General features: G+C 49.9%; 1 protein-coding gene across 2 annotated transcripts in view; it reads left to right on the top strand.

Moving 5' to 3' along the window:
• The window catches only part of LOC138731575 (dihydropyrimidinase-related protein 2), a 57,825-nt gene extending 36,709 nt beyond the window's left edge, over positions 1-21,116 (top strand). For both annotated transcript variants that reach the window (XM_069877580.1, XM_069877581.1), the window contains exons 5-14: positions 445-506; positions 2,059-2,139; positions 3,063-3,131; positions 7,879-7,999; positions 11,763-11,919; positions 12,087-12,228; positions 12,437-12,607; positions 15,546-15,725; positions 16,852-17,017; positions 17,587-21,116. In XM_069877580.1, the coding sequence (XP_069733681.1) occupies positions 445-506; positions 2,059-2,139; positions 3,063-3,131; positions 7,879-7,999; positions 11,763-11,919; positions 12,087-12,228; positions 12,437-12,607; positions 15,546-15,725; positions 16,852-17,017; positions 17,587-17,678 (1,241 nt within the window). In that variant the 3' untranslated portion in view covers positions 17,679-21,116. The remainder of the gene's footprint in view (positions 1-444; positions 507-2,058; positions 2,140-3,062; positions 3,132-7,878; positions 8,000-11,762; positions 11,920-12,086; positions 12,229-12,436; positions 12,608-15,545; positions 15,726-16,851; positions 17,018-17,586) is intronic.
• The last annotated feature ends 3,343 nt before the right edge of the window (positions 21,117-24,459 follow it).

Below are 24,459 nucleotides of genomic sequence, written 5' to 3'. Positions count from 1 at the left end.
AATCCAGAGAATTTCTCTTATTTCAATGGCAAGTGGAAGCTGAGGGTTTAGCTGCCCCGCGGCTGCAGCGCGGGCTCCTCCGTTCCCAGCAGGGGTGTTAATAAATGCCACCAGGCCGAGAAGACCCTGCCTTTACGCTGTGATCTGCTCAGAGAGCCTCTGTGCACGCACATGTCTGTACAGATTTCTAGCAGATTAAAATAATTTACTTGTCTGCCCATCATTACCTGGTCTACCCATCATCAACCTGAGCCAGTGGGAGGTGTCCCTGCCCATGGGTTGGAACTGGATGGGTTTGAGGTTCCTTCCAACCCAAACCATTCTGTGATTCCGTGATTACTGCCTTGGCGGGGCTGGTGAGTAGGATGTCTTCTGGGTGAGAAACAGAGTGTTCCTGCCTGCAATTTGTATGTCAAAGATAATTCTTTGCTGTCTTTCTGCCAGGTGTGAACTCCTTCTTGGTTTACATGGCTTTCAAAGATCGCTTTCAGCTGACTGATTCTCAGGTAGGAAGGCTGAACATCCATGTGCTTCTGTCACTGCAAGTTGAGCATTAATCACATACAAGGGTTTAAATTCAGAGCATCTCTCGTACGAGGCCAGGCTGAGCGAGTTGGGGTTTTCAGCCTGGAGAAGAGAAGGCTCCACAGAGACCTTAGAGCAGCTTCCAGTATGGAAAGGGGCTCCAGGAAAGTGGGGAAGGGGCTCTGGATCAAGGAGGGCTGGTAGAGGACGAGGGGGAAGGGTTTTGAGCTGAAAGAGGGGAGATTGAGATGAGATCTTGGGAAGAAATGTTTTTCTGGGAGGGTGGGGAGGCCCTGGCCCAGGTTGCCCAGAGCAGTGGGGGCTGCCTCATCCCTGGAGGGGTTCAAGGCCAGGTTGGATGGGGCTTGGAGCCCCTGATCCAGTGGGAGGTGTCCCTGCCTATGGCAGGGGGTGGGACTGGATGATCTTCAAAGTCCCTTCCAACCCAAACCATTCCATGACTGTGTGGTTCCACGATTCTCTTCTGGATTCAGTGTTGGTGTGCATATTGATACCAAAAATCTGCCACAGGACCCAGAGCCCTGAATTGGAGATTATTTCTTTAATAAAAAAACCCAGCCCACACCAAACCCTGAAGGCTTGCTTGGGAAAATCAATGGCAAACCCCTCATTTTGAAAATCTGAGGTTTTATTTTGGCTCCTTTGGTGTGGAAGCAGTGACAGTTCTTTAAATTGTTGCTCTCAGGGCAGGACACGGAGGTTTCTTCATGAGCTGAAGCTGATCCTGCTCCAGAAGTGGGATCCCTTAGAGCTGCTGGGACTTTAAAGGAATTCCTCTCGCATTTGCTGTTTTGGTGGATAGTTTGGGCACATTTAGTCCTTGACATGGGCAGTTTATATTTCCAAAGGCGGTGGGAGGACGGGAATTCCTGGGAGTCATTTGGAGGGGTGTAGGAGGCTGTGGTGGATCGCTCTTATCTCTAATGACTCTGGTAAGCATTTTAATGAGCGATTATCAACAGAACTGGGGGTCAGTCTTAGGTTTCTTGACCTGAGCCCTCTCAGATTGGTGGCTGGAGTGGGAAATCACACTGCTCCTCCACATGGAGAGGGGTGGGTGCAAATTATCTGTGAAAATCAGACGTAAGGGGTTGTTTTTCTGCCAGGCATCCCTGAAGGAAGGCGTCAAACAGGTACCACTCTGTGAGCTCTTTAAAATCCCTCCAGATATAGCCCAGTGCTGTTGCTGTTTCTTCCTCCAGTGCGGTAAATACACCAGATCTGGTGTATCTTGAATAGTGCTGCTTTGCCACATCAGTAGCATCCAACTGTATGGATTCAGAAACTCAGTTATAGGCAGGAAAATGGATTATAACCTCCCAGGAAACCACATCTTCAATTTCTTAATGCTTCCCATTCTCTTTCTGCAAAATTCTGCATGCTGGAGGAGCCTGGAGCATATACTTTAAAATAGTACAGTGTATAATGTAAATATATAGTATAATGTATAGCATAATATATATAATAGTGTACACTCCGGGTGTATTGGAATGTGTGTTTTCTGTCTTGCAGATCTACGAGGTCCTGAGTGTGATCCGGGATATCGGCGCGACGGCTCAAGTGCACGCTGAGAACGGTGACATCATTGCTGAGGTATGTTCTGTTTATTCTGGGGATTATTAACTTCAAAATGCTGGGAGGGATTTAAGCTCCCAATTCCTTCTTTGCAAACAGAAAAGCACCGAGGCTTTTAAAAGCACCATGTAGCTGTCTCAAGGATGCAAGCAGAGCTGTGCATCTAATCTTCTCCCTTTTTTGCCACCGGTAAAAACAAGGTTTCGTGGCAGCTTTCAGTTTGTGGTGATTATTGGCTGTTTCTGCCTTCCTCCCCATAAGAGAAAGACTGTGTCTGACTGGGACTGTCCATGTGTGCAATCAAATGTTCCACAGTAACTAACGGGGTGGGGTGAGAAGGGAAATAGCTTCATACGGTCGCAGGGATGCTGATGTTTAGAACCTGTTCATCTTCTTACAAAACCAAGGATGCTGATGTTTGGGATCTGTTCATCCTTGAAACAACTGCAAAAGAAGAAATGTTAGTAGTGTATTTGGATTTAATCTGATGTCTGGCTCATTCTATACATTATGTCTTGGTGTGGCAGAGCATTTCTGCATTGTCTGACTGGGGAGGATCCCACCTGTGCCTTTAAGCTCAGTCCCCTGCAGTTGCAGGATGTTTTTTCATGCTTTGCCACGTCCTAGAGATTATCCTGTAGACACAAAAGAGCAGTGAAAGCTGAGGGGCCATGAACTCATTGTGAAGCAAATCAAACCACAAGGTTTCCCTGACCTCCAGTGAACGAATCAGCGAGGCTTTGGTGAGCTCTGGTTATTCTCAACGCAGGAAACTGGGCAGGACTCTGATTGTAAGGCTCTTGTGTAAAGCCCCATGGGATTATTAATTAGCACAGACGCCTGGGATCTCACTTGTGCCTCTTTCAAACAGCTGTTTGCTGCAGGAAAAATGCGGTTTAAATCTTTTTCCTGCTTTTTTTTTTTTTTTCTCTCTGCCTTAGGAGCAGCAAAGGATCCTGGAGCTGGGGATCACAGGCCCTGAAGGGCACGTGTTGAGCAGACCCGAAGAGGTGAGGACTTCACTGCCTTTGCATTTGCTACCTCAGTTTATAACATTTTTGCTTTGCCGTCACGTACTTCATATTGGGATGAATGTGGCTGGAAATAGGGTTTCATTCTTGCTGTAAAAATTATTGCTGCGTGGGTAAGGGAAGGCACTTCTAGAGACTAACAGGTAACCAGTCCCTTCTAGAGACTAACAGGTAACCAGTCCCTTCTAGAGACTAACTGCTAGGGGTTCCTAGGAGGCATTGAAGACCCCCCTCACCTTCTGAACTGGAGAAGGGGACATCTCCAAGGAGTGTGAGATTGGATTCACACTCTGGGAAGGCTCATCTCTTCCCGTTCATTATCGGAGATAAAGGCTCTGCTGACACATCAGGTATCTAAAGTGAGGTGAGATGTGTTTAAACCACAGAGCCCGCGATGAGCACTCAGGATACAGCCAGCTCTTAGTGCTCAGCACATCCTCGATTCAGCCCAAACCGGAGTCCTGCATTAGGAGTTGTAGAAGATGCAGAACCTGAAGAACAGATAGAGCCCAGTCTGCCTGAATCACCAAGTCCTTGATTCCACTGCTGCGCAAGAGCACTTGAAGTTGGCATCCCTGAAGAATTTACAGAGCTGCACCCTGCAGTTCTTGGTTTTCCCCATCATTTTCAGTTGAGTTTTGCATGAGTAAAGACTTCAGAATTCGGGTTTATGAGGTTTATGTAGGATTCTGCTACTGACTCTTCTAGATCCCATCTTGTCAGCTTCTCTCTCGGTTCTTATTTTATCAAGACTCCCTCTGAATCAGCAGAAAATGTGATACATGCCAGATCCTGATGTCTTAGGCCCTTGCGTAGCTTCCATTACCATCATATTTGATCACCTGATGAACATTTTACTAACGGTGGGTTTTCTACACCAAGGAACTAAGCAGTTTGCTGGAGGCACAGCAATTGTCTACCAGAGGGGGACCTAATTCTCATACCCTAACCCACCGATTTCTCACCCCAACCCCTCTCAGTCCCTTTAAATCTTTAAAATAAATCTCAGGAGTAAGAAAGAATCTTCAAACTTTGCTTTTTAGGTTGGTTCCCATTGCATCCTTTGTTTCCAGTCTTTCAGTGTCTCGAAGCTAGACATTTCACCATGGCATTCCTGGTTTGTGAAGTCCATCTGTTATGTGCAAGCCTTTCTTTTTGTTCCTCCAAGATATTTGGGCTTTGCTGCCTGCCAGATGCAGCAGCTGGAAGCTGGGTGTGAGCTCATCCACACGCGCCCCTCATGCTCCCTCTCTCTTTCCTGCCTTTGGTTCAGACAAGCAGCAGCCAGAGACGTTTCAGTAGGACTATAAATCATTCAGCTGCTTCATACAATGACTTGGGCAGTGTGTGAATCCTCACAGAACTGGTGTTTGGCTCCAAGAGCTGGGATTTTTCGCTTCCTGGAAGTTCTGAGCAAACTCTTGGACCGAGTCTTCCACCCACCCACCCACCCTTGCATTTTTGTTTTTTTACATATTTCTTGGCTTGCATCAAGAGAGCAGAAACAGATGCAGACGTGACAGTTGGGGCTCATCTAAGCACCGTGGAGCACCCCTAAGCTTTTGTTGACTTCAAAGGAAGGCTGCTCCTTACCTTAAAGGATCTGCCATCAAACTAGCCAAGTTTAGTTTTCATAGAATCGTGGAATGGTTCGGCTTGGAAGGGACCTCAAAGCCCACCCAGTTCCACCCCTGCCATGGGCAGGGACACCTCCCACTGGATCAGGGGCTCCCAGCCCCATCCAACCTGGCTTTGAACCCCTCCAGGGATGGGGCAGCCACCCCTGCTCTGGGCAACCTGGGCCAGGGTCTCCCCACCCTCACACTGAAACATTTCTTCCTAAGATCTCATCTCAATCTCCCCTCTTTCAGCTTAAAACTGTTCCCCTCATCCTCTCCCTGCCCTCCCTGATCCAAAGCCCCTTCCCAGCTTTCCTGCAGCCCCTTTCAGCACTGGAAGCTGCTCTAATGGTCTCCTCGCAGCCTTCTCTTCCCCAGGCTGAACAACCCAAGGGTTGTTCTTTGAACCCCTCCAATTGTAGGCTCCACTGCTGCCCTGGGTAGCCTGGTCCAGGGCTTCACCGCTCTTTCAGTGGAGAAATCTTTCCTAATATCCAATGTAAACCTCCCCTGACCCAACTTGAGGGTGTTTCCTCTCATCCTCCATCTACAGCAAACAAGCAGGAGTTGTTGAACGAGTCTAAAATATTTATTAAATCACAACTCCCACTCAGTTCAGGGTGATTTAAGTCAGAGTGAAGCATTCAGGGTCTGGCCGTGGGCATTTGTGCCTTGGAGCGTACACATCTGCATTCCCAGGTTGAGCAGAAGGCATGAATTAAAGTTTAATTTTCAATGCTGACTCGGGGGTTTCGCTTGCTCACCTCAGGAACCTGGGCTGAGCCAAGGTGAGGGTGTTCATCACGGTGTTCCTGCCAGCAAAGGGAATCTTAATTAAGACATCACCATCCCAGGTCAGCATCACCCATCGCTTTCTGGAAAACGCTCCCTCTTATAGCTCAGATCTTTTTGTGATGACTTTTTGGAGCGTTCCATCGTCTTTTGTTTTTATTTTAGCCACAAAAACGCTGAAAGCACAAGCAGTCCAAGTGCTCCAGGAAACGTCTGTCTTCTTTTTTTTTTTCCAAGAGAAGTGTTGTGCTAGGGCTTCTAATGCGCGCTGGTAATTGCAAACATTCCCCTTTGGGCTCGTCGTTGGGTTATTGTTCTGTGCCTGTCACCATAGCATCTGGGCACAAGGCGCTTCTTCCCATCCCTGGAGGGGTTCAAGGCCAGGTTGGATGGGGCTTGGAGCTCCTGATCCAGTGGGAGGTGTCCCTGCCCGTGGCCGGGGGTTGGAACTGGATGGGCTTTGAGGTCATTTCCAATTTAAACTATTGCAAGATTCTCTTCTGTGCAGAAAATATCCTCCTCCTGCTTTGGTCAGAAGTCTGGAGGTGTGTATTTTGCTTTGCAAGCAGGGAAACTGAGTCACGGTGACAGAGCCGCACACAGCCTCCTGCTTTAAATGGACGATTTGCAAACTGCTGCCATTGCCTGGAAGCTTTGGCCCTTCTGACTTCTCTCCTTGTCTCTCAGGAGGGACAAGTCTGCTTTTCTTGGCTCTTCCTTTCAGCCTCCGTCTTCCCTGCAAGTGCTGCTGGCTGTGGCAACGCTGTCCTGGAATAAACACCCTTCCCTGCAGCCCGTTCCATTCGCCTGGGGCAGCTGAGCCAGAAAATGTCCTGGCTGTAGCTCCCCCTGCCCAGGGAGGGTTAGTCACGGTGACAATTTGGGCTTTAACCCCTCTGGCGCTGCTGGCTCAGGGGCTTGTGTTCTTTTATGAGCTCTCAGCTGCTGCCGTGCTGGGTTCGAGGAGCTGCAGACCCAGCAGTGTTACAGAGGGAGCTTTGTAAGTGTGAGCAGAGCTGTTCCAGGCTCTTGGACATCAGCACAGCGAATGCACCGTTGCCTGGGCTGGTGGGTCCTTCATTTCAGGTCCCTCTTCCTGTGGATCAAGCATGGTGCTAGGAGCCACCAGTCAATGCATTCGGAATCTGGTGCTGGTTACGGTGCTTGGACTGTGATAAGTCACTGTACAGCAGGTTTTCAAAGGTCCTGAGCATGCGCCAGTCCCACACGAGTCCATGGAAGGTGCTGATAAGATCAGGAAAAACTTCTTTACTGAGAGAGTGGTGAAGCACAGGACCGGGCTGCCCAGGATGGAGCCTCCGTCTCTGGAAGGCTTCAAAAAAAAGTGCAGCTCTGGCAGTTTGAGACATGGTTTAGTAGACATGGTGGTGGGTTGATGGTTGGACTGGATGATCTTGGAGGTCTTTCTCAACCTTAATGATTTCCTGGTACTCTCCTGCATTTGGAGATCAGGTGGCTGATTACTCTGGGTTTCGGTGTGCTCTGTTGTTTGCTTGGAGATGTGGCACTTAGGGCTGTGGTTAAGTGGTGGAGTTGGCAGTGTTGGTTTTACGGTTGGACTCTATGATCTTAAAGGTCTTTTCCAAACTAAATGATTCTGTGAAAATGCCTTTGGTATCGGAGACTCAGTTCTCCACAGCAGTAGGCACCGTGAGCATTACCCTGTTGTTAAATCTCATCTGGACTGCTTTGATTAGGACGTGTGATCTGTAAATGTCTGCAGGGTGATTACGTTCCTTCTAAGACTGTAGATTCTTTAGTGACTCGCCGTCTTGCTGAGGTTATCTCTTTACACGCAAGGAAACGTTGTTGATTTATGGGGTGGTTCACACTCTGTCAGATCCCAAGCCAGATATTGTAGTGGAGGGTACAATTTAGGAGGCTTGTTTGCAAACGTGGCTTAGCAGAGTATGTGGCTACAGCATCTCCCTTCTGCGTGGGCTGAAACATGAATAGTTTTGTTGAGTCAACATTTGGTTGCTTATTTTTGTCTGGGTTAAGGAAGGGGCTTAATCATTCTGACCTTGAGCACCTGGAGTGTTATTGTAGGACTTAGTCTTGCAGAGAAACTTTGAAGCAGCTTGGGAAAATGAGATGGGACTGCAGCTTGATGTCATCTTAATTATGTGATTACACTGCATGTTTTTCCTGGCTCGCAGTCGGGGAGGTGGAAGGTCTCTTATCTCTGGCCTGCATCCCCTGTTTTCCTGTGCGGGCAGAGGCTGGGATGCTCTGAAGGGGCTCTGCTAACTCGTGGGGATGCTACTGACTCGCTGCCCACTTTTGTTTCTCAGGTGGAGGCGGAGGCTGTGAACCGGGCCATAACCATCGCCAACCAAACCAACTGCCCCCTCTATATCACCAAGGTGATGAGCAAAAGCGCTGCGGACGTCATTGCTCAAGCCAGGAAAAAGGGTGAGTTATTTCCCTTGGATGGAAGCACCCTGTGAGCTCATGCAGTTCGACTCCTTGCCAACATAAGCTTCATCCCTACAGGAGAGGTTTCTTTTTCCAGTGTTATTGTCCAGGCTTTTTTTTAAAAGGTCCCAAGCAACAGCTTCCGTCTTGTCTCCCACAGACAAATATTCAGTGGTTGTATCAGTGCCAGGAGCTGTTTCAGCCTAGAATCTCTTTCTTCACACCCATCCTGCCACACTGCAGATTCCACGCTGTCTCCAGTTAATGAATCCCCCTGGAGTCTGCAAGCTGTGTCCTCCTTCCCCGTGTTGTGATCTTTCTTTTGTGCTTTGTGCTGAGTTGCTTCTTGGGGTCAGAACAGACTCTGGGAGTCCTGACAGAGGTTTCTGACTCTCAAGCTTTGTTGGAGTTCGCTGGAGTAGCCAGAGAGGTTACCGATTCCAGCTGTCTACTGTGCTCCTTGCTTGTGACACAGAAGCTCCTCACGGGCTGTAACTCACCGCCTGGCATCCCAACAGGGGTTAGGATCGGTAGGCTGGGTTCCCCTGGGAATTGCAATCGCCTCTGGTCCCTCTGCCTGAGGTGCTGCAACCACTCAGAGCTGCGGTGGACGCTGCTGCCTCGTGTCACTCTAACCGAGCTCTGTGAGGGAGCTGAGCTGCTCCGCGTGGTGCGGGAGCTTCTTTCCAAGGCCTGACCCTGCTGTCTTGCCCCACGGAGCGAGGTTACAAAGCACACTGAGCGCCTGTCTCCCTGCTTTACTCTCTGACTAAGCCTTTCATTTCTATTTAAAGTAGCTCTGGGTGGGTGAGTAAGCACGAGGGGATGATTTTCCCCCTTCTTTCCTCGGAAGGGTTGGATTTAATTCTATGCAGTCTAAATAAGCCTGAGTGGATATACCGATGACATCACTTTCCATCTGGATGTTTGGTGTGAGAAGAGCTGCTTTTCTACTGCAGCAAACAGATTTGTCTATTGGCTCAGAAGTATTTTGGTCCCATGATTCCTGTTGAATGACTTCAGAATTGGTGAAGAGGACTGATTTCCAAGGCATCTCTTCCTCTTTGTTGCGGGGGGGGGAAGTAGCTCAAGCTGCTTGGGGTCAGCCTTCCTGTCCTCGCTCCATTAGTGGAGATCACGTTGAAATGAGATGTGTTGATGTGCAAAAGTGGCTGTGGGTTCCATTAGCCCGGAAAACAACTTGATGTGGCTGTACAACTCAATCCTGGAAACGTGGGGAGCATCCCTGCCTTTTTAGGAAGCATCCCATTTCCTTTTTTGTCCCTTTTCCCTTTTTCATACACATTGCAGAGGTAGAACATCACCAAAACCACCCTCTTGCTACGCTCGCAGTCCCCTGTGACCACTAGCTGAGAGGTTCTTTGGGGTCAGGAACCGTACCTGTATGTCGCGGAAGCTATAAAACACAACCTGACTTGTCTGGATGTATCCTGTGAAAGGCTCTGGGATTGTCCGTTGGATGAGTGACCCACAGATCTCACTGCATTTAGAATCGTGGAATGGGTTGGGTTGGAAGGGACTCTCAAGGTCATCCAGCCTGACCCCCTGCAGTGAGCTGGGACATCTTCACCTCCATCACTCAGCCTCCCGAGTGAACTGGCAGATATGGTTTTCATTCAGATTGTGTTTTCTCCTTATAAGGAGAATTTGGGGGTATAAATGGCGCTCCCTTCTCTGTTCCTTTATTTAAACAATTCAGTTTAAATGCTGTGCAGTTACTCAGTGGGTAACCCAGGAGGGCCACACGCACACGCCTTGCCCTCCCGAGCAACAGAAGAACCATATCTGAAGACCATCCGAGGCGAAAACAAAACCAAATTGATTTGCTAAATGGAAAAGAAGGAATGTTATTTAAAGCCAGATGTTCCCAGTGGCATTTTATGTGGAGGAGATTCCCTGCAGACTCTGTCGTTGGCAGATCTGGGAGCTCAAACCATCGCTCCCTGCAGAACAATCCTCCCAATGTAGTGGCCCACAACACGGCTCCCATTAACAGGCGGCGTGTTTCGCCTTGTTTTTATTTCATAAGCCTATTTGTGGCAAGTGATGTCAGTCAGCCTCTTCCTTCGCTGGTGGAACCCCTCCGACAAGGGCTGTGCCAACACCTCCTGTTCTGGTGTGGTCCTGGGAGCAGCGTGAAGCCAATTAATACCTCCTTCTGCCTCAGTTAATGTGCTCTTTCCCAGTGAGCTCAAGAGCTTGTGGACATATCCATAGCTCCAACAATATGGAAAACATCATATTTTGCATTCTGCGTGGGGAGATGCCCAGGACCCTGCTGAGCAGACTCAAGTTGCCTCTTCCAGTCTTTTCTGATGGAATTACTTACGGTATTTTAAGTACCCACGTCTTTTGCAGGCAGCTATGAATTCATGAAGTGTTTGGGCTTGGAAGGATAAGCACTTCTCAGCGATTTCAGGAGAGTTTCATTTGGCGAGCAGGTCCGTGGGGCTACCAGCTTGCCCTGCTTTTGAAGACACAGCATCTTGCATCTGCTTGGTGTGCAGATGTTGTCGGTGCGTTCCAGCTCATAAAGCCTCGTGGCCTTAAGATTCAGCTGTTCCTTCAAGTGGTTTCAAAAATGTTAATGAAGAGGAAGGATGCACTGGTGATTTGCACACTGGACGAAGAGTCCGGTTTCATTTTTTCATCCAATTTCATTTCCTAGTTCTGCAGCAGATTTATCGCGTACCCCTCAGGGCATCACTTGGTTTCCCTGAGCTGCATTTGTGAGGGGCTGATTTTTGGAAGCTGCTCAGCGTTTCTTTAGAGATCTCAGGAAAGGTGTGTGAAACCAAGAGATTGCTTGTGAAAATGTGGCCCTGGTACACAGCTTCCCAGGAGTTTAACAGTGTCTGATCATCTGGTTATGCTGGACAGAGAATTCAATACAGTTGCATCTCTGGGATCATAGAATCATAGAAACATAGAATCTTGGGTCATTGAGTCCAACCATTCCTATCTGCCACTAATCCATGTCCCTCAGCACCTCATCTACCTGTCTTTCAAACCTCTCCAGGGAAGGTGACTCAACCCCCTCCCTGGGCAGCCTCTGCCACTGCCCAATGACCCTTTCCATGAAAAATTTTTTCCTGATATCTAGTCTGACCCTCCCCTGGCAGAGCTTGAGGCCATTCCCTCTCGTCCTGTTCCCTGTCCCTTGGGAGAAGAGCCCAGCTCCCTCCTCTCCACAACCTCCTCTCAGGGAGTTGCAGAGAGCAATGAGGTCTCCCCTCAGCCTCCTCTTCTCCAGCCTAAACACCCCCAGCTCTCTCAGACGCTCCTCGCAATCCTTGTTCTCCAGCCCCCTCCCCAGCTTCGTTGCTCTTCTCTGGACTCGCTCCAGAGCCTCAACATCCTTCTTGTGGGGAGGGGCCAGAGCTGACCCCAGGATTCGAGGAGCGGTCTCCCCAGGGCCGAGTCCAGAGGGAGAAGAACCTCCCTGGCCCTGCTGGCCACGCCGGGTCTGACCCAAGCCAAGATGCCCTTGGCCTTCTTGGCCCCCTGGGCCCCTGCTGGCTCCTGTTCAACCAACCCCCCCAGGTCCTTCTCCTCCAGGCAGTTTCCAGCCAGACTTCTCCTAGTCTGGAGCTGCTCAGGGTTGTTGTGCCCCAAGGGCAGGACCTGGTATTTGTCCTTGTTGAACCTCATGCCATTGGTCCCAGCCCCTTGGTCCAGCCTGACCAGGCTGGAGATGCGTGTTGCTCACAGTGGCTCTCCCTGTGTTCCTGTCCCGCAGGCACTGTGGTGTATGGGGAGCCCATCACGGCCAGCTTGGGGACCGATGGATCTCATTACTGGAGCAAGAACTGGGCTAAGGCGGCAGCTTTTGTTACTTCCCCACCCCTGAGTCCTGACCCAACCACTCCAGATTTTCTCAACTCCCTTCTGGCCTGGTGAGTAGAGCTCTTTGTGTTCACACAACACGTGCTTCATCCCGAGACAAGCGGGTGATAACAATAATAGCTGTTGTTGGCAGCCAGCATAAGGCTGTTTTACCTTTAGGAGTGAACCTGCGATGCTAAAACATCTTAAAAACCGTTGATATCATTGTCTTTTCCAGTGGAGATCTCCAGGTTACCGGCAGTGCCCACTGCACCTTCAACACTGCCCAGAAGGCTGTTGGGAAGGACAACTTCACCCTGATCCCTGAAGGAACCAATGGGACTGAAGAGAGGATGTCCATCATCTGGGATAAGGCTGTGGTATGTCACACAGGAGGCTGCAACCAGGCATTCGGAGCCAAAAGAGCTGCAGCGATGTGTTCTTCTCTCCCCCAGGCTGCCTCTTATGGTCCTTCTGCTCAAGATTTTTGGCCCTGTAGAGACCATTGGGAATCTGTTGGGCTGTCAGCTCTTTGCTGGTCAGAGTGGCCGCTTGGCCAGTGCCGTGACTCCTTTTGTCTTTTCCCAGGTGACTGGCAAGATGGATGAGAACCAGTTTGTCGCGGTGACCAGCACGAATGCAGCTAAAATCTTCAACTTGTATCCGCGGAAGGGCCGTATCGCGGTGGGCTCGGATGCTGATCTGGTTATCTGGGATCCCGACAGCGTCAAGACAATCTCTGCCAAGACTCATAACATAGTAAGGCTGCTCGCCACGATGTGAGCTCTGCTGCTTATTTACTTCTCTCTTCCTTCAAAGCCAGATTGTGCTGCCAAGAGGCAGAGCTCCTGACAACTCAGGGCTTTGTTTTCTCCATGCCCCAAGCCCTCTCTGGTCTTACACCCAGTGCAGCTCGGTTCTGCGAGCACAAGGGAAGAGGACTGAGTCCAAATATGAAAATCTAAAATCACATGAATACCCAGAGATTCCCCGTGGAGCAAAGACACTGTCTGCTCTTTCTGAGTGTTGTATACTTGGATCTGAGCACACAGAAAGCTCTTTAAAGTATCAAAAGGCCTCTTATCACCATGTGTCATTTCTGACCTTCTGGCTTGCTAGCAGTGGAAATGTGAACTGCCCCTTTTCTGGTGGGGATCGGTGAAGGTTGTCAGCTTCTGAACCCCACCTGGAGCCCTGTGTCCAGCTCTGGAGTCCTCAGCACAGGGAGGACATGGAGCTGTTGGAGCGAGTCCAAAAGAGCCCACGGAGATGATCCGAGGGCTGGAGAACCTCCTGGATGACAGGCTGAGAGAGTTGGGGTTGTTCAGCCTGGAGAAGAGAAGGCTCCGAGGAGACCTTAGAGCAGCTTCCAGTACTGAAAGGGGCTTCAGGAAAGCTGGGGAGGGGCTCTGGATCGGGGAGGGCAGGGATAGGACGAGGGGAATGGTTTTAAGCTGAAAGAGAGGAAACTGCAGGACAGTCCCAGTGCAGAGGGTTGGTAGGAGACTCCCTGTGACATTTGAGCACCGTCTCAGAGAAAGCAACCACTGTTTGCATTTGTTGACAACTTGTTTCAGTGCTAGTGATGAACCTATGGAATGTTTCCCTGGAAAAAAACTCCTTGTTCTTTTTTCCATGAATGCTTTTATTCACTCTGGAGCTGAAGGAGCAAAATTTTCTTCCACACTCGGATCTCCAGGCACAGTCCCAAAGAAACTTTTATAAAAGGTTTGGTTCGCTTCCCTGTGACTTCACTGTGTGTCAGAATTGGTCACAGATGGCCTGGTTTCATCCTGCCTGTGCTCGGGCTTCAAAAGGGACATCCAGACTCAGAAGTCTGGATCAATCCCTTCAGTCACTTCAGAGGTGCTTCCAGAGTCATCACAGCTCCAGTCTGGAGAGGAACGAATTAGTGGAAGGAGTCCAGGGACATCCTGCCATCTGGGGGCAAATGCAGTGGTCTGGATTTGTGCTTATGAACAAAGCCCCTGGAACAGGTCAGAAGGGACCTTAGAGCCCACCCAGTTCCAATCTGCCCTGGGCAGGGACACCTCCCACTGGATCAGGCTCCAAGCCCCATCCAACCTGGCCTTGAACCCCTCCAGGGATGGGGCAGCCACCTCTGCACCAGGGCCTCCCCACCCTCACAGCAAAACATTTCTTCCTATCCATTTATTTAAAGTTGTTTTATGTTTCTTTAGAGCTTGAAGGGCTGTCTAAGAAAGAGCAGTTTTTTTTTCCTTACACACCCAGCTCCGCCCTCTTCCCCTCTCTCCTGACATCTCCTGACAACCCTTCTGGGTTCTTTTTGTGTCTCTTGCTGTACGTGTGCCGTGAATTAGAGCAGAAATGGAGAGGAGCCATGCCTGGAGAGACAAGGCATCCTGGTTTGGTCAAGTAGAAAACAAAAGCCCCTTTGAAATCCTTTGCTGCGACACAAGGAGAGGTGGTGATTATGTGGCATCAGACGATAGTTACATTCTTGAATTACAGAGCAACATACAGACATTTTCCAAGAATTCACACTGCTTTTGGCACAGTCTGGCAGGGAACATTAGGACCTAGAGAGGGAGATAGTGTTGTCCTTGGAACGAGCGTAATTCATAAGCTTTGAACCAAGCCTCCGCCTTTGCCACCACCACTTTTTTACAGACCGGACCCAGTTCAGTGTGAGTTTAACGCCATTCCAGCTAACTCTAAATCTGCAGCCAAACCTTCTGTACTTCTAACACACTTGAAGCGCAAACTCCATTCTTAGCTCCATTAAAAAGGGCTGGATTTCTCTCAGGAATGGTCACTAGAGCAACAGTCCCCAAATAACACAGTTGTAATGCATCTCGTCCCTTCATGGGACAAGGTGGTAATGTCCCTTACCAGTGATTCCTTTAAAACTTGTCTTTTTTCCATGGTGTGATGTTTCCAATCCTGTTAACTGAGGCCGAGCAATCTCATTAGGGTAAAACAAGATTGTCCTGGTCCCTGACCCCTCAACCAACCCGCTGGTTTGAAAAACAGCTTTTCATAATTGTCACTTCATAGAATCATAGAATGGTTTGGGTTGGAAGGGAACTTAAAGCCCATTCAGTCCCACCCCCTGCAGGGACACCTCCCACTGGATCAGGGGCTCCAAGCCCCATCCAACCTGGCCTTGAACCCCTCCAGGGATGGGGCAGCCACCCCTGCTCTGGGCAACCTGGGCCAGGGCCTCCAAACCCTCACGGTGAAGAAATTCCTCCTTATGTCTAGTCTAAATCTGCCCCTCTCTAGTTTATCCCCATTGCCCCTCGTCCCATCACCACAAGCCTTTGTGAACAGCCCCTCCCCAGCTTTCTTGGAGCCCTTTCAAGTACTGGAAGGTCACTAGAGGGTCTCCTTGGAGCCTTCTCTTCTCCAGGCTGAACAACCCCAACTCTCTCAGCCTGTCCTCATACAGGAGCTGCTCCAGCCCTCAGGTCATCCTTGTAGCCTCCTCGGGACCCGTTCCAACAGCTCCATCTCCTTCTTCTGCTGAGGATTCCAGAACTGGACACACCACTCCAGTTGAGGTCTCCCAAGAGAGGAGCAGAGGGGCAGGATCGAGCTTCTCATCAACAATTCATTCTCAATCAGAAGAGACGGGTGTTTGAATGCATTTAAACAGGCAGGTTTTGAGATATTGGAATACATTTGCCTGATGTTGTCTTTTTGTTCGTTCCAGTCGCTGGAGTACAACATCTTCGAAGGCATGGAGTGCCGTGGCTCTCCCCTGGTGGTGATCAGCCAGGGGAAGATCGTGCTGGAGGACGGGAATCTCCACGTCACCGAGGGGTCTGGGCGGTATATCCCGAGGAAGCCGTTCCCTGACTTCGTCTACAAGCGCATCAAAGCGAGGAGCAGGGTGAGTATAAACGGTTGGAGGTGCATTTGTTCTCTCACTGCAACTCCTCAGTTCAAGCAGGAGGAAAACAGATGCTGTCCCCTGGCTTGCAGACACGCGCTTCTGCAACAGAAAATGTTCTCTGGGTGGGAGCTGTATTTCATAGAACCATTGAATAGTTTGGGTTAGAAGGGACCTTAAAGATCACCCAGTTCCACCCCCCTCTCCTGCCACAGAGGTACCAAGAGCAGTTATTGATAGCATCGATATATCCAACCTTTTGGAATTCTAATTTATTGTTATAGATCCATTCTGTTGCTTTCCCTTCTGCCACCCACGCTCAGAGGCTCTAGTCGGGCGACGGGTGAGGCACAGGCACAGCCTGACTGCTGAAAATAAAAAACGGACGGAGAAGTTGACGCTGGACTCAGCTGAGAAGTTTGTTTCTAGATGAAGTCAGATTTCTAAGGGGAAAAGTATTTTGATGTCTGAAGTGCTGCCCTTTCCTGGACTGGAGCTGTGTTGGCTCTGCTGACTGTAGGTCATTTTCACATCCCCTGCAAACGATCCTTCCTTAATTGTTCTTGTGAAGAAATTGCAAGTTATCACAATTACAACCTCAAATAACTTAGCAGCGCAGAGAACAGAGCCGTGGTTCCTGTTGTGTTCTGGGCTCCCACAAGACATGGGTCTGACCTGTCAATGCAATTGGGCAGCATCTCAGCTGGAATAATTGCATTTAATCCAATCTAAAGCTCCCAGGCGGGCAATGCGAAGCTTGCTTGGCTCCTCCTTGCGCAGACTCCTCTGTCTCAGCAGGGTTTTGCTTTTTGGGGATGAGTCATAAGTGTCATAAGAGAGTTTTTAGGAGTCTGTAATGCAGCAACAGGTAGGCTGAGATCATTACAGGGGGGCACAAGGAGAGCCAGGCTGTCTTCTACAGGCCGCTCGCTCCAGACAGCACCCAGCTGGAGCCCCAGCAGCCTCGAGCACGTTTCATTTGATCCTTGCTGCTTCACAGCCCAGATTCCACCTGAGGGGCAGCACGGAGGAGATGATTTATGCTTTCCAATCAAAGAGAAGCCTTGACATGTTTGGTTTGAAGGCTGCTGTGACCCAGCACGGTGCCTGCCTCTGTGTTTTGCAGCTGGCTGAGCTGCGGGGTGTGCCTCGAGGCCTCTACGATGGACCCGTCTGTGAAGTGTCGGTGACACCCAAGACCGTCACACCAGCATCTTCAGCCAAGACGTCTCCTGCCAAACAGCAGGCCCCGCCCGTCAGGAACCTCCATCAGTCTGGATTCAGCTTGTCCGGTGTGTACTTTAGCTTTGAAAGCTCTCAAAGCCCATCCAGTTCCTCCCCAACCCCGCAGTGGGCACAGACACCTCCCACTAGTTGCTCCAAGCCCCATCGAACCTGGCCTTGAACCCCTCCAGGGATGGGGCAGCCACCACTGCTCTGGGCAACCTGGGCCAGGGCCTCCCCACTCTTGCAGGAAAAAATTTCTTTCTAAGATCTCATCTCAATCTCCCCTCTTTCAGCTCAAAACCCTTCCCCCTCATCCCATCCCTGCTCTCCTCGATCCAGAGCCCCTCCCCAGCTTTCCTGAAGCCCCTTTCAGCACTGGAAGCTGCTCTAAGGTCTCCTCGGAGCCTTCTCTTCTCCAGGCTGAACAACCCCAACTCTCCCAGCCTGTCCTCGTACGGGAGGTTCTCCAGCCCGTGGATCATCTCCGTGGCCTCCTCTGGACTGGCTCCAACAGCTCCACGACCTTTATACACCCGTTCCCTGAATTAATTCTTGTGACTCTCTGGTCCTACAGCTCGTGCGTCTCAAACCCTCCCTGGACTGGGGGACCTAACGCTGTTTCTGTCTCCCGCAGGGGCACAGATCGATGACAACATCCCCCGCCGCACGACTCAGCGCATCGTGGCCCCTCCTGGTGGCCGTGCCAACATCACCAGCTTGGGCTAAGGACCGAGCCCTTCCGTGCCCGCCGAGTGGAGCAGGGGCCGGGGGCACCTGGAGACCTTTTTTGATTCTTTTAGAGCCTGTGACAGTTACTGCGGGCACCCAGTGAGGGGGGCTGAAGTACGGCGCCTCTTTCAGTCCCCTCCGATTCCCTCCTCATCTTCACCAACTCCTCTCACTTCCCCACCCTCAGCCCCTACACGTTTCACAGAATCCAGAATGGTCGGGGTTGGAAGGGCCCTCTGGAGCTCCTCCAGTCCAACCCCTGCTAAAGCCGGTCACCTCACACAGGCTGCACAGGAACACGTCCAGGTGGGTTTGGATCTCTCCAGAGAAGGAGACTCCACACCCTCCCTGGGCAGCCTGTTCCCGTGCTCCGTCACCCTCACAGGAAAGAAGTTTTTTCTCATGTTCAGGTGGAACTTCCCATGTTCCAGTTTGTGTCTGTTGCTCCTTGTCCTGTCACTGGGCCCCGTTGAGAAGAGTCTGGCCCTATCCTCCTGCCCCCCACCCGTTAGGTATTGATAAGCATTGATAAGGTCCCCTCTCAGTCTTCTTTTCTCCAGGCTGGACAGACCCAGGTCTCTCAGCCTCTCCTTCTAAGAGAGATGCTCCAGTCTCCTTCTCATCTCTGTGGCCTCTGCTGGACTCTCTCCAGTTGTTCCTTGTCTGTCTTGAACTGGGGAGCCCAGAACTGGACTTTAAACTCCGGATGGGGCCTCCCTGGAGCAGAGCAGAGAACCCTCCTCACCTTGTTGGCCACACTCTTCTCCCTGCACCAGGACACCCTTGGCCTTCTTGGCCACGAGGACACATTGCTGGCTCATGGTCAACTTGTCTACCAGGACTCCCAGTTCCTTCTCTCTAGAGCTGCTTTCCAGCAGGTCAACCCCTAACCCAGTGCAGGGACTTGTTCCTCCCCAGGTGCAGAACCCTCCACTTTAAAGAAATAAGCCCTGGTTTTGACACCTCTGACACATAAAAGTAAATGTAAAGAGGATGTTTGAGATGTGGCCTCTGTCCCATTCAGGATCTTTCTTTTAATAAAGGAAGGATAAAGTGAATTTCCCGGGAGCTGCCTTTAAGACACACACACAAAAAAAGGAATAAATTAATAATAAATGTAAAAATAGCTTTTTTTTTTTTGTTAAAAGATTTCAAGCAGAAGAGTAGTTCAAGGGTTTGAAACTGGATGTTCGGTAGGGTTCTGTGTTCCAGCAGAGTAGCTAGGCAAGCACGGAGGGATGCGAATCCCAGCCTGTCCGTAACCATTCCCCACACAGACCTCTGAGGGCACGGAAGAGCCGTCTGCTGCCGAGAGAGAAACGGGACCCAGCACTAGGAACCGACAGAGCGCGTCGCGCCCGCCCCTCGGGTGAGCGAGAATCGTTGGGGACTTTCATTCTGTTACTTTGGGTTTTTTTCATTTGTTTTGTTCCTTCTGTATTTTGCTGCAGATTAGGTCCTTGAGGAAACTTTTTTTTTTTTTATGTTTGTGTGTGTTTTTAATATGTTTGTATCATTGTGTTTACGAAGCCTTATCTGAGAACTGGGCATCATCTCCCTGTTCTTCCCGGTCCTTCCCAAACCTCCTTAGAGTTAGAGACTCCCACCCTGGTGCTTCAGGTGTTCCTAGGCTGCATCATTCCAGCCTACGCTGCAGCAGGAGGTCGTGGAGCAGGTTTATAAGCTTTGATCTTCAGCTCTTCAGTCTTGAGCTGGTGCAAACCAAGGGGCTGGAGACCAGCTGAGGAGCTGGGACCAAGTCTCTTGAGAAGCTTGTTTTAAGCAGTTAGTTTGTCTTGTGTTCCTGGAGGTGGGAATGGATAAGCAGAGGCCCGTGCGAGATTTCCATAGCAGCCGCGTTCCCCCTTCGTGGCCATCGATGAGTGGTTATTTAAAACCCTGAGAGCTTATCTTGTGGACAGGGTGGTCAGTTGAGCGCGTGCCTGAGCATCTGTGGCAATTCCGACTGGAATCCAGAGAACCAGCTGTTGTAACTGGGAGCCCCAGAGCAGCTCGATGGGTCAGCGGCAGCTGAGAATCTCTCCTGCACGGGGCCAATTTCACAGTCGCTCAGTCCTTCAGGAATCTGCCTTTGCGCAAATGTTCATGAGGAGGCCTGGTGGTTCCCCACCCTCCCTCAGACGCCTGCTGCCTCCGATTTGAGAAACCAGAGTCTGTGAGCGGTGCTTCCATGGATTTAGGAGCCCCAGCTTCTGGGGCAGTTAGCTGGATGTGGGCATTTAGTTGTCTTTTGGGATCACCAGTCTTTTAGCCCTAGGATTGGAAGCTGGCTGTTTTCAGGACACAGAGAACCAGTCTGCACCGTTAGATTCCCACTTAACTTAGCTGGAGGACTCAGTGGTCCTGAGGACTTGGACCATCTGAGCAGAGACAGCGTTTCTACCTGCAGTTAACACAGCGTTACCTCCGCTGTCTGCACGCCTGGCACTTGGCTGCATCTTCTGCTTTCTCTTCCGTTTGTACATTGATCTCGTTTTTCCATATTTGTATTTTCTTAAATGGTGTTTACAGGTTCTTTTAGGGGGAAAAAAACTACATATATGAAGGCTTTTAAGGAACAAGCACCAAATTTGTTGTTAGGAAGCATCAATGCTGGGATTTGCAAAGGATCTTGAAGCTATGAAGGTTCCCAAAACCTCCCAGCTTCGGCACCAAATTCCTTCAGGCCCCTTGGAACGAAAACATTGCCATATTCATCCATGCATTTTGCATTTGGGCTTAACTCTTGGATCTCTTAGTTTTGCATTAAAGAGTTTGCACTTTGTTTGTTAAGTAATCCATGATCTTAATATATATTGCAGCTATTTTCATTTGTTTTTCACCTTTGTGCTAAAATCGATTCGAGCGAGTTGGGGAGAGAAAAAGACTTGCAGATCCGTTTCAGTTCTACGAAACACTTGCGGCTCTTCAGTATTCACTTAAGTCTTCCTTTTTTTTTTCCTTCACTGACTCATGACAACATTTTAGTTTAATTTGTTCTTCAAAAGTCAAAAAAAAAATCACAAAAAAAAAGATTTTTGCAGGCTATGTAAGCATGTTTTTTCCTGTGAGAGCTCGTCCGCTTTGTGTCTGTTTAATGAATGTCATATGTAAATGCTTAAAGAAAAAAAAAAAGACGATGACTTAATTAATTAATTAACCGCAGTGACTTGAAGCTCTAAAAATAAGAAAAAAAAAGTAGGATTTAATACTAGCTGGATTTAACCCTTGGATTTGTGATTGTGAACCATGAGTGGAGGAGCTGTAAGTGCTAAAGCTGATCATGTGTGTAGAGAAAAAGAAGTGCTGATATTTGACCATTGTCTCAATGGCATCAACTCCCACCCCAACCCCAAGTCTTGTGTTTTATTCCTTAAGAATTCTGTGTTATATTACCATGGGAACTCCTAATAAAGACAAAATGTTGTTGTTTCACTCAGTGCATCCGTGTCTCAAGGCGATACATCTTCTGTGCAACCTCGTACCTTGGCTGGGGCCTTCAGCAGATAAAAAACTGAGCTCTGAGCTGGGTGTTGGTGTAGGTGGGTGCTGCTGTGTAGGAGTGAGATGTGCAGCAGCAGAGCTGAAGATAATCATGGAATCGTGGAATGGTTTGGGATGGGAGGGACCTTACAGCCCATCCAGCTCCACCCTTGCCAAGAGAGGGGACACCTCCCACTGGATCAGGGGCTCCAAGCCCCATCCAGCCTGGCCTTGAACCCCTCCCGGAGGGGGAATCCACAACTTCCCTGGGCAACCGCAGCCAGGGCCTCCCTACCCTCATCTTGAAGAATTTCCTCCTAATGTCTAATCTAGTCTTCCCCTTTTGAACTTAAAGCCATTCCAGCTCATCCCATCACTCCCGGCCCTTGTAAAGAGCCCCTCCCCAGCTTTCCTGCAGCCCCCTTCGGGCTCTGGAAGCTGCTCTAAGGTCTCCTTGGAGCCTTCTCTTCTCCAGGCTGGACAACCCCAACTCTCTCAGCCTGTCCTCGTACAGGAGGTGCCTCCTGATCATCTCCGTGGCCTTCTCTGGACTTGCCTTGACAGATCCACGTCCTTCCTTGGCTGAGGACTCCAGAACTGGATGCGGAACAGCTAGTGAGGTCTCACCAGAGCAGAAGAGAGAGGGAAAATCCCCTCCCTTGCCCTCGTGGTAAAGAAGAATCAATGGCCTGCGCTGTTCTTTCCTTCAGGGAAACACGAGCCTCTTGTCGGGGCAGCTGTCGGTTTAAAAAGGCATTTGGCAATCCAGAGACATTTGCTTGACAAACGCTGGCTCTGCACTGTAGAGATCTAATTTGACCTTAATATTGATACACAATTAGTGGCTAAAAGGAGAAGAAAGAAAGTAGACAATGAATTTGACTCAGTGACCTGGAAGACTAGCTGTCAGCTCGTGAGGAGAGGTGGGTTATCAGAGCTGAGGGCACCGTGGCTTGATTTATTCTGTAGTGGCAGGGTGTGAAGAGTAATAATTGTCACTGGTTTTTGCATCTCGGCTGTCCTGCTTCAGCGTGCGCTGAGACCTCCTGCAGGATTTTCAGTGCCAAAGCTTCTGTGACCTGGGGCCAGGGAGGTTCTTCTCCCTCTGGACTCGGCCCTGGGGAGACCGCTCCTCGAATCCTGGGGTCAGTTCTGGCCCCTCAGCACAAGAAGGATGTTGAGGCTCTGGAGCGAGTCCAGAGAAGAGCAGTGAAGCTGGTGAGGGGGCTGGAGAACAAGGATTGCGAGGAGCGTCTGAGAGAGCTGGGGGTGTTTAGCCTGGAGAAGAGGAGGCTGAGGGGAGACCTCATTGCTCTCTGCAACTCCCTGAGAGGAGGTTGTGGAGAGGAGGCAGCTGGGCTCTTCTCCCAAGTGACAGGGGACAGGACAGAGGGAATGGCCTCAAGCTCCACCAGGGGAGGTTCAGGACATCAGGAAAAAATTTTTCATGGAAAGGGTCATTGGTCCCTGTCCGAGGCTGCCCAGGGAGGGGGTTGAGTCCCCTTCCCTGGAGGGGTTTAAGGGACGGGTGGACGAGGCGCTGAGGGACATGGGTTAGTGATTGATGGGAATGGTTGGACTCGATGATCCGGTGGGTCTCTTCCAACCTGGTTATTCCATGATTCTATGATTTATTAAATATCTACAGCTGTGCATATATTCTATATGTAGAAGCATACGTATGTTCCTCTCTCCTTCCCAAATGGACTTGCAGCAAAGTTATTTTGCACTATTTGGCTCTTCCTGCAGGCTAACCAGCGTTCCTGCAGCTCAACACCTTCCCAGGGTGCCCAAGCGTGCAGACCCCAAGGCTCTGTGCCAATATGGACCTGAGCGCTTTGCACCTCCAAACACCCCTCTACTAGGTAACTCTTCGTGTGGGTGACTGTGACCATCACCTCCACGAGGGCTGGAAACGTGCACCTGACTTAAGGAACTCTATGCGACTCTGGATATCTTAAAAAAAAATCATAGAATGGTTTGGGTTGGAAGGGACTTTAAAGATTGTCCAGTTCCAACCCTCCCTGCCATGAGCAGGGAGGAGATTCAGTTAAATTAAATTTCCCAAGACTTTAAGGACTCTAAAATTAAAGCGTTTAATCCATTCAGCTGTTTGATCCACACGGATGGAAGCTGCAAGAAGGGGTTTTCTCCTCTTTTCCAGCCCAGAGGTGAAGGCTGAGCTCATTGCCATTAGGTGGCAGCAGGACACGGACAAACGGCGATAGCAAAATCCCTTGGGGTACACGGATCGCCTGAGGAATGATGTAGGAGGTAATAAATGCAGAACATTCTGAGGGCTTATGATTACTATGACAGAGAGATGACATACGCATATCTCCTCTCTATTACATTCCTAGATGGGATAGTATTTCAATGTTACAAAGGTATCAATCATCTGAGTGTGTTCTGAAGTTTAAGCCTAACAAGACACCCTCCTGTAATAAAACAGAGCAAGCCATAAACTTTCCCTGTCAATTTATTTACAGGAGAAAACAACCCAAATATATATATTTTTAAACATATTTTGGCTTTTCTCCACACCAGGAGAACGTCCAAGAGCAGTTTTCAGCTGAAAGAGAGGAGATTGAGAAGAGATTGATTCAAGGGATGGAGCTTCCTATCCCCCTTGTTTTCTAGCACTCCTCACGAAAGCGGGAGGCTAGGTGCGGCTGGCTAAGGATCCCGAAGGAATCATAGAATAGTTTGGCTTGCAAGGACCTTAAAGACCACCCAGTTCCAAACCCCCTGCACCTCCCACTGGATCAGGCTGCCCATGCTCCATCCAACCTGGCCTTGAACACTCCCAGGGACAGGACAGCTACAACTTCCCTGGGAAACCTGTTCCAGTGCCTCCCCGCTCTCATGGTGAAGAAATTCCTCCTTAGGTCCAGTCTAAATTTGCCCCTCTCCAGTTTGTCCCCATTGCCCCTCGTCCCATCACCACAAGCCTTTGTGAACAGCCCCTCCCCTGCTCTCTTGTAGCCCCTTCAGGTACTGGAAGGTCACTCTAGGTTCTCCTTGGAGCCTTCTCTTCTCCAGGCTGAACAACCCCAACTCTCTCAGGCTCTCCTCATACGGGAGGTGCTCTAGACCTCTGACCATCCTTGTAGCTTCCTCTGGACCCGTTCCAAAAGCTCCATCTCCTTCGTATATTGAGGATTCCAGAACTGGACACAACCCTCCAGATGAGGTCTCCCAAGAGAGGAACAGAGGGGCAGAATCCCTGGTGTTATCTTTAAGCTCCGTTCCACCAGTTCCCAATGTGGCCCCATTTTCTTTCCTTTTAGCAAAA

Source organism: Phaenicophaeus curvirostris, chromosome 27, assembly GCF_032191515.1.
Source record: "Phaenicophaeus curvirostris isolate KB17595 chromosome 27, BPBGC_Pcur_1.0, whole genome shotgun sequence".
Taxonomy (NCBI): domain Eukaryota; kingdom Metazoa; phylum Chordata; class Aves; order Cuculiformes; family Cuculidae; genus Phaenicophaeus; species Phaenicophaeus curvirostris.
This window is presented reverse-complemented; position numbering and strand designations above follow the sequence as displayed.